The sequence below is a fragment of the Rhamphochromis sp. 'chilingali' genome (genome assembly GCF_963969265.1).
Source record: "Rhamphochromis sp. 'chilingali' genome assembly, chromosome: 4".
NCBI lineage: Eukaryota > Metazoa > Chordata > Actinopteri > Cichliformes > Cichlidae > Rhamphochromis > Rhamphochromis sp. 'chilingali'.
Genome location: NC_137948.1, coordinates 19834063 through 19849105, shown reverse-complemented (window position 1 = coordinate 19849105; position 15043 = coordinate 19834063). Strand labels below are relative to the sequence as shown.

Sequence of the window (15043 nt, the reverse complement as noted above, 5' to 3'; positions counted from 1 at the left end):
TATATGCATCGTTACTTGAAATGTATCACATACTGAAATACTTACTGGATGGGGGTTATTTACAACTAGTAGCATTTTGTTACAGTGAGCTATTGTAAAATTACTAACAAGTTCTGTTTGGATTGCCGAAGATGTGCAGTCTTTTGGAGGTGTACCTTCATTGGGTACACCTTCCCTTCCCTAAGTACACTAAAGCCAACTCTGTTTTACAAGTAAAAACCTTGGCATTACCCGAGTTCTTGAATTTCACATTAAACAGACAAAAATCTATAATTATTGATCATCATGTTAGCTGATCCAGAAACAGTGTCCTCAGTAATAAGTTATAATGCTATCATTGCTTGTCTGCAAATGCACATGTATATGAGGAAGTGTGTGTGTGTGTGTGGTGGCGGTTATCCATTTGAGATTCAGGTTACACTGATGGGCGATCTGAAAGAAGGATGACGTGAGCTCTCGTTTCTGTTGGTCCAGTGGACCTGGTACATGGGGAGGGGTTAATGGTCTGCTTTCCTTTTTATAGATCCAAAGGCTTTTATTTGGCCCATTAGCATTCTTTGATAGACAGAGAGCACACACGCATGTTTCAAACTGTAAATGTGTGTGTGTTCGCAGAATTGTACAACTCCTTTGTCAAATGAACACACACTCATTTTTATATGAAAAGGGGGGTTATAAACAACCAAATTCACACTTTACATCTATGTTTCAATTTGTTCCTGTTTATTTTTCGATTTTTGTGCTTAATTTTCAAGCTGATTTTTTATTTAATAATGAATTTGACAGTTTTAAAAGGCAACAGGGCTTTAAAAAGATAGTTGCCTTCCATGGACTTCGATCTGTCCATCCATCCAATCTCTTCTGCTTATCCTTATCGTGGGGGGGCTCATGTTATGAAACACAAGCAAACATTAGGAGCAAGAGCAAAGGAATAAGCCATTATGTTTTTGATCACTTTCTTTAAATTGTGAGATGGGCCATTATCCTTGATGGAAGACGTGGCCTTCAAGTTGATAACGATTATTCTACCTGCTAATGGAGCTACAGTGCTGACTAGTAGAGTTCTCCCAGAGAAGAGTGTCTAACAGCATATAATGCATCTGAGATTTAATGGAGATATGATCTTTCTGTTTGAAAAAACTCATATAGACTTCTTAACGCGTTTAAATATTTCATAACCACAATTTTTATCTCCTCCCTGAAATTTGTAACAGCGATCGGGGATGGCTACCAGATTCTTTTTTTTGCCAACCCCTTTGAACTAGAGCTGGGCGATATGAGATTTTTTCATATCACGATATGTTTTTTTCATTTCAGGCGATAACGATATCTATCACGATATAAGCCAAATAACTATATTTGTAAGATTTAAATGTGCTGTTGCTCACAAGTAAAATGTGAAATAATCAGCAGCTTGTTTTTATTTAAATATTTATTTCCCATAATAAGTTCAACAGGGTAGATGTACTTAAGGAACATGAGACTTTTTCAGATAAATAAAGGCAAATATTGCAAACTACACAAAAGGCAGCCGCTAAAGCGTTTAAGTTTCAAAACAGAACAAACGAAACAGACTAAATTGTCAATTCCACTTAGAAACAAAATATTAATTTTAAAAATAAATCTTAGTTTGTTTTACAGAAGAACAGACAAAACTGACTAACTTTTGTCAATATCAAATAAACTGAGAACTAAAAGGAAATTCTCAATCTCTCCTTGTTGTATAGCTGAGCTTTTCAAACAGTTTTAACAGTTACTTTAGTCTGACAAAAGCCGAATGACGAATTAGCGCTTCCAGTCAGAGACTGAGGCTACGTCCACACGTACACGGGTATTTTTGAAAACGGAGATTTTCCGTTTTCGTTTTAAAAAATAATCCCGTCCACACATAAAGGCAGAAATGAAGGAAAACGCTGTTATGAACATGCCAAAGCAGCAGGTGGCGCTAGATTCCTAACCGTGCAGAAATGTTGGCCAATCAGAAGTCTAGAAGCCTCGGTGGGAAAAAGTAAACAAAGCTGGGGCATAGAAGCAGAACCGAGTCGTATGTGTGGAGGGACAGTAACTGTGTGTATATGTAAGCATTTAAACACTGCAGAGAGTAGAATTAACAGTAACAGTATTGTAGAAATTCATTTCACCGAAACAATAACGTGGCGCACAGTGTGACGCATGCACCAGTTTATTGTATTTCCAGACTTGCTTTCGGCACAATTTACAGTGCACGCTACTCTGTTTTTTGTCAGACTTGAAATAGCCGAAATACCTTCACACTACGGAACTTCTATGGCTCTTCCGTTCGACAATCTCTCCGGCGTTGGAACCATCATCTGTTTTCTCTTCGGTCACGCTCGGTTGATTTTTCTAGTCGGCACACTCATTTCCTCCGCTGGCTGCTTCCCAAACAAACACACGTGCGGCTTGGCACTTGTGCTGTACCTAACAAGTCACGCGAGGTGACGCTGCGGCTGTGATTGGTTCGGCTCTGCGCTACTTAATTTAGATTGGCTGACCTTTTTTTTTTTTTTTTTTTTTTTTAAGAGGACGAGAGCGGCGAGGTCTATCGCGATATAACTTTTACTCGATAGAGAAATTAAGCTATCGCGATACATATCGTTATCGTTCTATCGCCCAGCTCTACTTTGAACCTTTGTTAGCTTTGAATAACTTGACCATTTTCAGGCCCGGGACTAATATAAAGACTCATGATGTCAATAACCACTATATTGTATTTTCCAATATATTTAATTTAGTAAAATATCCTTCATTATCAGATGACATCATTCCATAAGAAAGATTGGAGAAAAAACTCAATTTAAGTTAAGGCTTTACCATGCTTTAAAAGATTATGTATAGCAGAGTTTCACTTCTTAACTGTCCAAAGACCAAAAATAGCCAATTTACAGCATCGACTGAGGCCGATGACCAGTCAGTCAGCCTCACTTATTTCAAATTACAAGCCGGTCTGTTTCATGCATGTACAACACACACACAGTGATGTAGGCAAATCGTTGCATGCAAACCACATGATACTATGTGGTTAGCTTTAAGGCTTCTTATTGTGAGTGAAGACACGATGTTTGCCAAAATCACAGGGGGACCACCACAAATGTTCAGAACAAAAAAAATCTAAAGAGACATTTAAACCACCTTCACCTAGCGAAACATGGAAACGTGGATTTTAAAGAAACTAACAAAGGCAAAGTGGCTAAAGCTATAGAGTTCAGAGCCAGTCACAAACAAGCAACCTTGGCATGAGCAAAGTCACTAATAGTTATTTTGTTTCATAAATCTGTTGCATCTGTGGGTGCACAGCAACTACACTTGAGTTCTAAATACTTCTTTCAATAGCAGAGCACTTTATTTTTACTTGTGAGAGAGGATCCTGTAAAACATAGTTTTTTTTAAAAATGATCAAAATATGATTTTGCATTGAAGAGAAGTTGATTTTTTTTTTTTTTGCTTTGATATGCTGACTTTCCACTTAAAAGGTTGATATTTCTATTTTTTATGTCTAATAGCTAAATTGTTAGCCTGTTTATGTTTGTGTAACAGAATTAATAAAATACATGGCTGAAGCAGTAATGGACTGCCTCAGAGACAGTTCCTAAATGCCATGTCTTTTTGAAAGCCTCTTTTAGTGCTTAAGAAAGGTCAGCACCATAAAATACACAGCACACATGCTTGCTCTCCATCACCGTCCCTGTTTTTTCCAAAACCAAATCATACAGAGTCAAATTTAATAGCAAGCAAACAAAGCAGGCAGTTAAGACTCCAGATCATGCCACACCCAAACACACACTAAGAAATAAAACTCGGATGCTTGGTGGGAGGGGCTGAAATGAGATGAGATTGAATAGAAGGGCACATTGTAGACATGACATAACCTTGATACATTATTATATAAAGAGAAAGTCAAATGAAGAAAGAGGAAGTCAAAAGGACCACACCCTGTTGCAAATGAAGCACAAAATGGAAAAATCTCATTAGTCACTCAGCTCATTTACACGTAACATGACTTGCTCCATTTGTTTGTTAGTGTTGTGCAACCGCACTAAAGCCCCCAATACACACACCCTCACAGACAGGCAGCAACACTAAAGGCAAACAGCAGTGCTACATTAACTGATTGCTTAAGCTTTTATTTTTTGTTACACAATGCCACAACCTTCAACTTCTTTCTTTTCCCAAATAAATTATGAACACTTTAAGAAAAGCTAGATGGCCAGTAATGCAGTGTAAGCAACTGCTCACGTCAATAAATTCATTATTCACTTCCCGTAACTGATGCCAGGGTTTATGAAGTGTTATATGTAAAAGCCATCAGTACAATGCAATGCCTCCAGCTACAACCAACATTCACTGCCTCCCTGTGATAGATGAGGGTTGGTAAGATAGCCGCTACAGTACCTTGCAAATGGCCAGTACCTGAATTTATAGCTTTCCCCTTTTCCCCTCTTTGAAGTTCTACCCAAGTCCCTTGGGAACACATGATGTCATCTTGCTTTTCATTTTAATTAAAAAGAGGCCTTGAGGCAAATGGAAAATAAATACTTGAAAGAGACTCCCATCCTATTATAGGATGTTATCAATGTTAAGTAGTACAATATACCAGTTATCACAACAAAAGTCTGTAGTTTTGTATACTAAATACTGAAGTATAAGTTCAAGCCATAGAGTCCCTAGCTATGTGTGGCTCCACAGCCTAGTGGTTCACACATTTACCTAACAAATGACATCACCTAACAAGATACCTGGTTTCAGCACCGTATTGCACAAAGTAACAATGCAACATCATATCAGCTGGGATAATGTTGGGGATAACCTGTGTAATTTTTTTACGTGATATAAAAGTATAAATGGTCTGGTTCTTATATACCGCTTTTCTACTCAGTCTGAGCATTCCAAGTGCTTTACAACTTGCCTCATTCACCCATAGAAAACACTTACGACTAGAGCTGGGCGATATGAGATTTTTTCATATCACGATATGTTTTTTTCATTTCAGGCGATAACGATATCTATCACGATATAAGCCAAATAACTATATTTGTAAGATTTAAATGTGCCGTTGCTCACAAGTAAAATGTGAAATAATCAGCAGCTTGTTTTTATTTAAATATTTATTTCCCATAATAAGTTCAACAGGGTAGATGTACTTAAGGAACATGAGACTTTTTCAGATAAATAAAGGCAAATATTGCAAACTACACAAAAGGCAGCCGCTAAAGCGTTTAAGTTTCAAAATAGAACAAACGAAACAGACTAAATTGTCAATTCCACTTAGAAACAAAATATTAATTCTAAAAATAAATCTTAGTTTGTTTTACAGAAGAACAGACAAAACTGACTAACTTTTGTCAGTATCAAATAAACTGAGAACTAAAAGGAAATTCTCAATCTCTCCTTGTTGTATAGCTGAGCTTTTCAAACAGTTTTAACAGTTACTTTAGTCTGACAAAAGCCGAATGACGAATTAGCGCTTCCAGTCAGAGACTGAGGCTACGTCCACGCGTACACGGGTATTTTTGAAAACGGAGATTTTCCGTTTTCGTTTTAAAAAATAATCCCGTCCACACATAAAGGCAGAAATGAAGGAAAACGCTGCTATGAACATGCCAAAGCAGCAGGTGGCGCTAGATTCCTAACCGTGCAGTAATGTTGGCCAATCAGAAGTCTAGAAGCCTCGGTGGGAAAAAGTAAACAAAGCTGGGGCATAGAAGCAGAACCGAGTCGTATGTGTGGACGGACAGTAACTGTGTGTGTATATGTAAGCATTTAAACACTGCAGAGAGTAGAATTAACAGTATTGTAGAAATTCATTTCACCGAAACAATAACGTGGCGCACAGTGTGACGCATGCACCAGTTTATTGTATTTCCAGACTTGCTTTCGGCACAATTTACAGTGCATGCTACTCTGTTTTTTGTCAGACTTGAAATAGCCGAAATACCTTCACACTACGGAACTTCTATGGCTCTTCCGTTCGACAATCTCTCCGGCGTTGGAACCATCATCTGTTTTCTCTTCGGTCACGCTCGGTTGATTTTTCTAGTCGGCACACTCATGTCCTCCATTACGCGCTGGCTCCATTACCCGCTGGCTGCTTCCCAAACAAACACACGTGCGGCTTGGCACTTGTGCTGTACGTAACAAGTCACGCGACGTGACGCTGCGGCTGTGATTGGTTTGGCTCTGCGCTACTTAGTTTGGATTGGCTGTTCTTTTTTTTCTTTTTCTTTTTTAAGAGGACAAGAGCGGCGAGGTCTATCGCGATAGCTTAATTTCTCTATCGAGTAAAAGTTATATCGCGGTACATATCGTTATCGTTCTATCGCCCAGCTCTACTTACGACGTAAGTGCTTTCTATCTAACATTCACACACATTTATTCTCCAATGAGAGCACCTCGGGGTTAGTATCCTGCTCAAGGATATTTGGCATGCAACCTGAAGCAGCCAGGAATTAAACCATCAACCCACTCCTGCGTTACAACCACAAGTGTCACAGCATGACATGTCATTGCTATAGTAACTCCTAGTACAAGCGTTACTTTAGATTCCCTAGTACACACAACAAAACAAGCCCGGACATCTCTGACAGTAAGAGTATGTGTCAGCTACTGGAACAACCACCAACAAACTCTGGAAAAATATGCAAAACATTTGTTCCTAAAGGTGGAACTAAAGGTTCCACCTTTTGCTAAAGGTGCTAAACATGGAAATGACAAACATGTTTTGCCACTTAAGGCAGAATCACAGTCAAGAACAATGAGGAGATACTAGCAGCTGGTGATGTGCAACCCAAATATAATCAAATGGCCTCACCGGGAGTTGATGGAGTACTGACTAGTTGCACACCATATGAAAGGACGCACAAACAGTGAAGGAAAATTCCTGATGCAGTTATAGAATAAAAAAAGCACGGCTGGCTAAAAACCTTCCAACGAGAAAATATTTTTCTTTTTTATTATGTGACAATATTGTGCAGCTCCTGATAAATTACAAGGTTGGGTTAGTTTAGTTATTTTTGAAATCAAAGTGTTTAGCTGTTATTTTACCTGCTATTTAAAATTTCTCAGGTAACATTACATAGGCTTACATTTGAACTTACATTTAACATCTGCTGTGTCACTGGATATTATGCTGTATGATCTCTAATGCAGTATAATGCTTCTGCAGCTGGCACCTTGTTTCAGTAGGTTCACACTTCAAATTACGTGGTGTGGCATCAATGACAGCAGCTCACTGAAAAAGAAGGATGAAAAATGACCTTCAATAATTTAAATGCGGCTGCCTGCAATCATCAATAACACATCTTTCTGTATCTTTCTTTCTGTATGTCTTGATATGAGTCAAAACTGACTCAAAATTGGACACAATAAACATCCAAGCATCCACTTATTTTCTTAACTGCTTATCCAATTCACGGTCTCAGGGGTGGGTTGGGGGGGGTTGAAGCCTATCCTAGCTGTTACAGGTCAAGGGGAAGGGCACACCCTTTACAGATTGCCTATCAATTGCAGGGCTTACACATAGAGAAAGACATGCATTCATGCTCACATTCACCCCTACAGCTAATATAGAATTGGAAAATTATCTGTATTGTAAATTTTCTGCACCTTTTCTTTAAAGTTCACTGATTTCTTGATATGCTAGAATAACAAAATGATGACAGAGTGCTGTGTCAGATGACAAAGGGTATTGAGGCAGAAACTGATTTCACCTCCAATCTGAATGTGTTATGAATAATGAAGCGTGTGACCTAAAATCCGCTGCAGCGCACAGTCATGCAGGAATGCTGAGTGATGCCGTGATGCCATCACACAGAGAAAAAGAACAATGCAGACAATTAGTAAGACAGACATAAAAAACAAAACCGTGAGATGGCGACAAAGAAAACAAAACAAATGGAGGAAGAATTCACTTTATTGTATCGCCACTTTTTTCAGTCGCTTTTTAGATCTATAACCATACCAGTTCAGAAAGGAAAATGTTAGACCTAAGTGACACATAATAAAAGCACAAATGTCAGACTTAACTCTAATGTAACTGCTGCATGAGTTAGAAGGTGGGTCACAGGTTGTGTCATCTTCCTCGGTTTGTGAAAAAAAAGCAACATGCTGCTGTGCGTATGTGCACGTACATGATTGTGCGTGTGAACATTCAGTTCGATCAGCAAAGTATTCTCAGCAACACAGTCAAAAGCTTTGATGCGTTTCCTATGAGAAAACCTTTGCTTACCCAACTTAAATTTGATGCAAGAGAAGTGGAGAGAAGGAGCATTAGGAAGGAGCTGACGGCTGGGGAGAGTGCACATTTACATAGATATGTCTGAGCTTCTGAGAAGTCCATTGATCACTAACCACACCCTGCTCTTGCCCCCGCCTTCTATTTCTCTCTAACGGGAATCAGCCTTATAAGGTCATTATAAATAATTAACTTCTAAATGCTTCTCACTGCCTTGGTCCAAAAACACCTGTCCTCTATGAAGCAGAGGACACATTTCAAGGGATACAATATTTACATAGTGTTGTTAGCTTTTCTTATACTCGGGCTGATATTCTCTCAAGTTTTCTCCTTATAATTTCATCTGTTTCAGTCTGCAACATTTTGTAAAAATGATGGTGAGGTATTACACATCAAGTGATGCTATCTCTCTCCTTGAAACATCTATAAGGAAAAAACATGCCAGGAAAAGATGGTGTCAGACGTAAATAGGGCACCCAAGCTAGCTGTGAGGTTGAGTCAGGGTGTTGTTTGTACCCCAGTATAGACATGCTCATGTGCTCTTTGGATTTTGGATCTTGGACAGGAATACCAATGGATTTCTCTACACAGTATCACCATTACCTAGTACTGAAACACAACACTCATGTGTATTGCTTGTACATTGCATCAGAGCTCACCAGCAATGTGGCTCATCTGTATTTGGAGAACATTTTTCTAATTACTTGCTCTTTGACAATAATTGACTAAAGCTAGGTGTCAGTATTTAAAAATAATTGGTACTAGTAAAATGTTTCAATTAACAATTAACCAGTTGGCAAAAATAAATTATTCAGAATATAAGTAGTGAAAATTACAATAAGCATTCTGTATTCTATTCTATTGTTGTGTTGTGTTGGTCCAAAAGCTCCAAACTACAAAAACATAAATCATTTTCCTTGTATTATATCAACAAATTACAAGAAAAAAGCAGCTTTACATTTTTTGTTAAAAAACAAAACACTTTACTAATTCTCAAAATCTCAAAATTAACATTTGACAGACTGAGTGACGAACTGGTTAATCCGAAAGATGATGCAGTAATGTGCCATTTTGCTGATGGTATAGTATATGAATAGTGAGAAAGTGTAATTGACAGCTGTATCCTGCTGAATCATATCTATACAGAAATAATCTGGAAGCATTAAGCCCACATTATAAATTGTTAATGGCATTTGACAACCATAGGGTACTGGAGTTGTTGACCTGCAGTCATTTACAGGTTTTTGCATGAATTTATAATCAGGAATGTGCTGTTAAGCCTCTGGTAAATACTAATATACAGTTTAATGCTTTACCTACATGTGCGTTTAGCAATTTGAATGAATATAGAGTATTTGACCCCAAACGTTTCCAGTGGTTATATGTGGGTGTACATTGATGTAGCTGTTCTGAAGTAATGTAATGAAGATCTTGGCTCCATTAGGACTCCCTTCCTGCAGAGTCCCATCATGAGACTCCCAGTGGAAAAAGACAGACAGATAGACAGGCAGGCAAAAACAGAAAGGCATAAAAGCAACAGACAGAGAGGCGGAAAAGAGAAAGCTGAAAATGTCAAAGGCTGCAGTGTAATCTGACCTCCTTGCACATCAGGACATGAGTGTAGGAACTAGTGGAGAGGAGTGCAGGGCAAAAACAGTGTGTGTGTGTGTGTGGGGGGGGGGTATTTTGCTGGGAAATGAGAGATGGGTAGGGAAGGCAGCCAAAAAGACAAGGAGAAAACCAACCTAAAGAGTCAAACCCCTTTAAAGAGGAAAGAACGAGAAAGCAAGGCTCTCGAGGAGAAAAGACAACTGGCAACCAGAAAAGAAAGTGGAGAGGGAACGCAGCGCAAGAAAAGGTGTCAAAAGAAAGGAGCATGCAGCGACAGGGCTTGACACTTGAAATAGGACCTTCATATCAAGTCCTGAATAAAAAAACAGGTCAAGCTGCCCATCATCTTTGGATATAAAATGAAGGCATTACGCTTTTCTGGGTTTTATATCTGTATCTACATGGGGAGCAGCATTTTTCCACCAAAGCAAAAAGGTTCAAATAGCTCCTTGACTTGTCTTAGACTGCAATGAACATAAAATCTAGTAGAATCAATCTCTGTTCCTAAGAATCTACTATTCGAGCCCAGGAAAGTAGTTTACATATTTTGACGCACTCCACATATCTTTCAGATAGAGGAGGGAGTACACTGCAGAAAGCAATCATTTAACAACAGCTCAGAGTAGCGTGCAAATGAACAGTGACATTGGTCCATTGCAGTGAGCGCAGAGACATGGACACAAAGCCATTTGGCTGGGAAAAAGCGATTTCTCTCCAGGACAATCACGAGAGAGACAGGAGTATTTTTAGACCTGAAAATAAGATCTTCACATCCCAGTCTCCCTTAGTCATGTTCTCCTTTTGTGTCAGAGCTGTTTTATTGTTTTAGTGAACTCCAGCTCAACGATAAGATTTCGATTATTCATAAGATTAAACATTAAAGTGCTGTAATATATTACATTTATTCATGTCAACTTGCTTTTTTTTAAAGTTTTGCGCATATTGTCTATCTGTGGTTTGGAAAGTACACTGGAGATGAAACAAAGTTTGGTTGCAGGATTAAAATCTTTGAAAGTTCAGTTTAGAAAAACACAAGAATCGTTCCTGCAGTCAATCCTGTTTCTTCTGACACCTTAAAGTCCTCCATAAACCAAGGTATCGTTATTAGAAAGACATTTTCTGATGTATTTAACAGATAAAATCAAGAGTATCCACTCAGCTAGATGCTTTTTCACACTTGCAAGACAACAAGACAAGACAAGTGTACTCTTTGTGCCAAAAGCCTATTAATTGGACAGTATCCCTTTGATGTGCCATAGTCTTTCTTGCAAGTTAAAGTGATGTATCCCAAGAGGCCAAAATGTGCTATTTTTTATACTCATGGTGAGTAAAATTATCACACGTATCACATGATTTGCCTTCACATAAGAACTCGCTCTGTACCTCTCCTTGCTGGCCCATGCGCATTTAGGATACTTAATTTTCACTGTGCTCATTAAAGCCATTTCCAGCAACAGCAGATATAAAAAGGCTTTGATAAAACCAGTGTGCCCTAACAAAATGGCAGACAAAGAAAGCAGAAGCTTGCTGGTGAAGAGAGTCCAACATAAAGCAAGAACAAGACTCAGGAGTTAGATGGGACCAAAGCAGGGGGTGAAGAAAGTGAATATCAGAGTCATTCATAACGATACACAGAAACCTGAATCAACTTCCAACACAAGTTTTCAAAGATTTGTAATATCTTTTTGTGTTTTGGGCATACTGACTATATAAAGTATTTTGATTTTGCACCACTGTTTGCTCAGCTGTGGTGCATTATGCACCCAGTGCACTCTACTGAACAATTCGTTACTCATCATTGCCTCAGGCATCTTTTCCTACATTTTTCTCTGTAAAAAATAAAAATAAAAAAGTAATATACAGTCATGTGAAAAACTGTTTTAACAGGACTCCATGCAGTCCTGTTATGATTCACTAACTTGTGGAACCACCTTAAGGAGCAAAAAGTTAAAGTAATCTTTTAGCAGTATATTGTTGTGAAAGATCTCCACTCTTCTTTGCTTTGCTGAGGCTTGCAAGCTCTTCTTTATACAGCGCTCTCTCACCACATCATTTCCATCAGATGGAGGTTTGTACTTTGGCCCATTGCAACACCTTGATTCATTTATTTTTTTGTAGATTTGATCCTCAGAGACCTGTGAAAACTTGTTTTTCAAATGATTGTACGTACACAGTGCTAATCAAATTTATTAGACCACCTAAAACTGTAAAAATTCATATTTTAGCATTAAAAATATATGAGTTAAAGGGCTTGCACATACTGGTGTATTAATGATTACATGTATGTGAAATTAGTTTTAGTCATTACCAGTTCCAATGATTTAGTGCAACTGTGGTGTAAAATGTAAAGTGGGTGATGGTCTAATAAATTTGTTAAGCACTATATATTGGAAATCAATAGGTCAGTGTCATACAGCCTCAAGCTGTAAGGTGTGGCTTATTGTACCAGTTTAGCCTCTAAACAAGCTTTGAGTGTCACAGCCTGTTTAGAGGCCTAAACGTGAATCCAGTTTGTTATCTGAAAATTAAGAAATCTATTTTCTGCTTTCATTGTGGAGCACATCAACATAAGTATGCAAATTGCATTTTTTTTTAAACTAACTATAGTAAACCTGTAGACGATGTGATTAGTTGACCACGAACAAGCAAGCACACGGATGAGCAGTGCGGCGTTTGATATTTCAGTGCCATTTAATTATAAAAAAACAAAACCTCCGGGGTAATTCAAGTATCTGAGCTCAAAGGCCCCACCCCAAAAGAAGGGTCTAAGTGTGTGTCTGTGTGTGCAAGTGTACATGTAGCACCACAGTCCATTACTGAAATCACATTAGCCTCAGAGAGTGCACTGAGACAGGAAACAACCCTCTGCCATCTCCTGACTCACTTCCACCGAGCAACCAAACACACATTGCATGATCAGGCCTAGATGGTAACGCTTTACATCCATTTTCTTGTTCATACTGAAAATTTATGAAAATTGACTTTTGGATATAGATAAAGGGACTCTATATATTACTAGCATGTGTACTCATAAAAGTAAATCTAGAACTTAGTGATAAATAAACAGTACTGTTAGTCTGTAAGTCTTGAGCCATCCCCTCATTTCTTAATATTTTGTTTTCAAGGAGCCATACTTTCATGTAATTTTTAAAGTGGTCCTGGGCAATAGTTCTGCAGGCTTCCTGGAGGTTTTTCAGTGTTTTTCTTGGATATTGGCTTCTTTTTCCATCCAGTCCAGTCCTTATACCTGACCATTTTCATACAAATGTTTAAAAGGAATTTTTTTTTTTAAGTATTAAGCCATTTAACAAAAACACTGAACTATAAAGCACTCAAACATAAGCAAAGTGCCTTACTATAACATGTTCTATTTCTTTACCTGAATCTACAAAAAATACCAATGACCAAACAGTTTGACACACATAAAATCCACCATGCAATACCATCTGCACAGCATCTGATTGGAAATGACTTCATTTTCCAGCATGACAAGGATCCCAAACACACTGACATACAGTATTTTACTGTATGCCAGTGTGTACACCTGGGTAGAATAACATACAATGGAAGAGAATCAATCCTGGATTGGCCTCCCCAGGGCCCAGACCTCAATTATTGAAATAGTGCGGATCTTGACAGAGAACAGAGCAAAAAGCAGCCAACGTCTAAAAACGAAGATTTGAATGTCCTTCATGAAGCCTGGAAAACTATTCCTGAAGACTACTTAGAAATGATCAGAAAGCTGCCTAAGAGAGTTCAGGCTTTATGGAAGAGTAAAGGTGCCCATGCCAAAATTGACATTCAAGCTCACTACCTCTGTCTGTTTGCATGTTTCAATAAATTGCTGAGCTTACTGTATTTCCCATCTTTTTAGTGAAATGTAAAGAAATGAGTGGAGACTTTTGCACAGCACTCTATGTGAGGTTGTTGCAGATATCACATACAGTGTATGCGTGTCATTTCAAGAGCTTGAGAGTCTCAGACACAAGTCTATGGACCTACAAATATTTGGAAAAAAAAAAATCACATCTGAAGTTCAAACTAATCAAGCAAATATTCAGAACTATAAACAACTTGCAGTGTGTCATGATATGGCCGATCCAGACAGTAAACTTTCAGTGGTAAATGATAACATGTAAACATTCTTCACTGAAGCCCCTCGACCAGAGCAGACCTGGTGGTGTTTATTTTGACGGCCATAACAACTGGCACAGTTGGCCTGTTATCACACAATGCTGAAGCACGTCCCTCTACGTCGCTTATCAAAACAGATGGTTGAGGAGCTTTTCTATTATTAACAGCTAATTTAAACACAGTTTATGCAGCATCATAGGAAAATCTGTCTTCTCGGCAGCGCCGATGTGATAAAGCACGGCAACGCCTATGACCGCTCTGCCTAGGCGCACAGCATCATCAGCAGCATCAGCATCAGCGCTTTGGACTGCTCGTTACACGGCTGACTGGGCCAGCTAGTGCAGAGAGCAGGCTGCGGACAGACACCCACCTGGCGTATACGGTTTTGGTGCAGCGGTGGTGGATTTCCATCCTCGAGGGACGTGCTGCTCGAAGAGGCCGTCTTTAAGTCACGGTTGGAGCCGCCGCCCCTGGAGTGACTTTCTTCGGGGCTACTTGACATTCCGTCTCGGGCTTGCTGCTTCTGCTGGAGGAGACACGGGGGTCCTTTACCCGACCCACTGTGGATTTCTGTGCACGCCTCAGCATCCACGGCGCCCGGCAGAGCCCGGGATCATTATGCGTCGTCAGAGAAAGTCTTTAATCAAGCTCGACAGAAGCTAATACAGCGATTCTTCCAGATGGTAAACCAAAACGAGCGCTCCCTCCTCTCAGGGATGCTCCCGGTGTGCTGCTATGGCCTGCGCGCGTGTTTGTGTGTATGGAAACGTGAACGCGCTTCAGATGCGCTTCCCCGAACCTCCGCAGGACCAGTGTTGCCTTCGTGGACAACCGGAAACCTCGACAGTAGACCTTGGCAGTGATGACCACCCTGAATGCGACCAGAAGTAGCCTCAGAGCACCTTTTAAAGGGGCGCACTGTGCGCAGACATTTTTTTTAACACATCGCATCACTTAAAGCATACATTGTCACCATATAGTGCTTTACTGCATAGTAAAGCACTAATTCAAAACAAAACATTTACAATGAGACAATTCCCAGTGGCACTT

General features: G+C 39.2%; 1 protein-coding gene across 2 annotated transcripts in view; it reads right to left on the bottom strand.

Moving 5' to 3' along the window:
* Positions 1-14690, bottom strand: part of ank2a (ankyrin 2a, neuronal) — an 84836-nt gene extending 70146 nt beyond the window's left edge. For both annotated transcript variants that reach the window (XM_080880201.1, XM_080880203.1), the window contains exon 1: positions 14364-14690. In XM_080880201.1, coding sequence (XP_080736327.1) covers positions 14364-14495 — 132 coding nt within the window. In that variant the 5' untranslated portion in view covers positions 14496-14690. The remainder of the gene's footprint in view (positions 1-14363) is intronic.
* Positions 14691-15043: the final 353 nt, after the last annotated feature.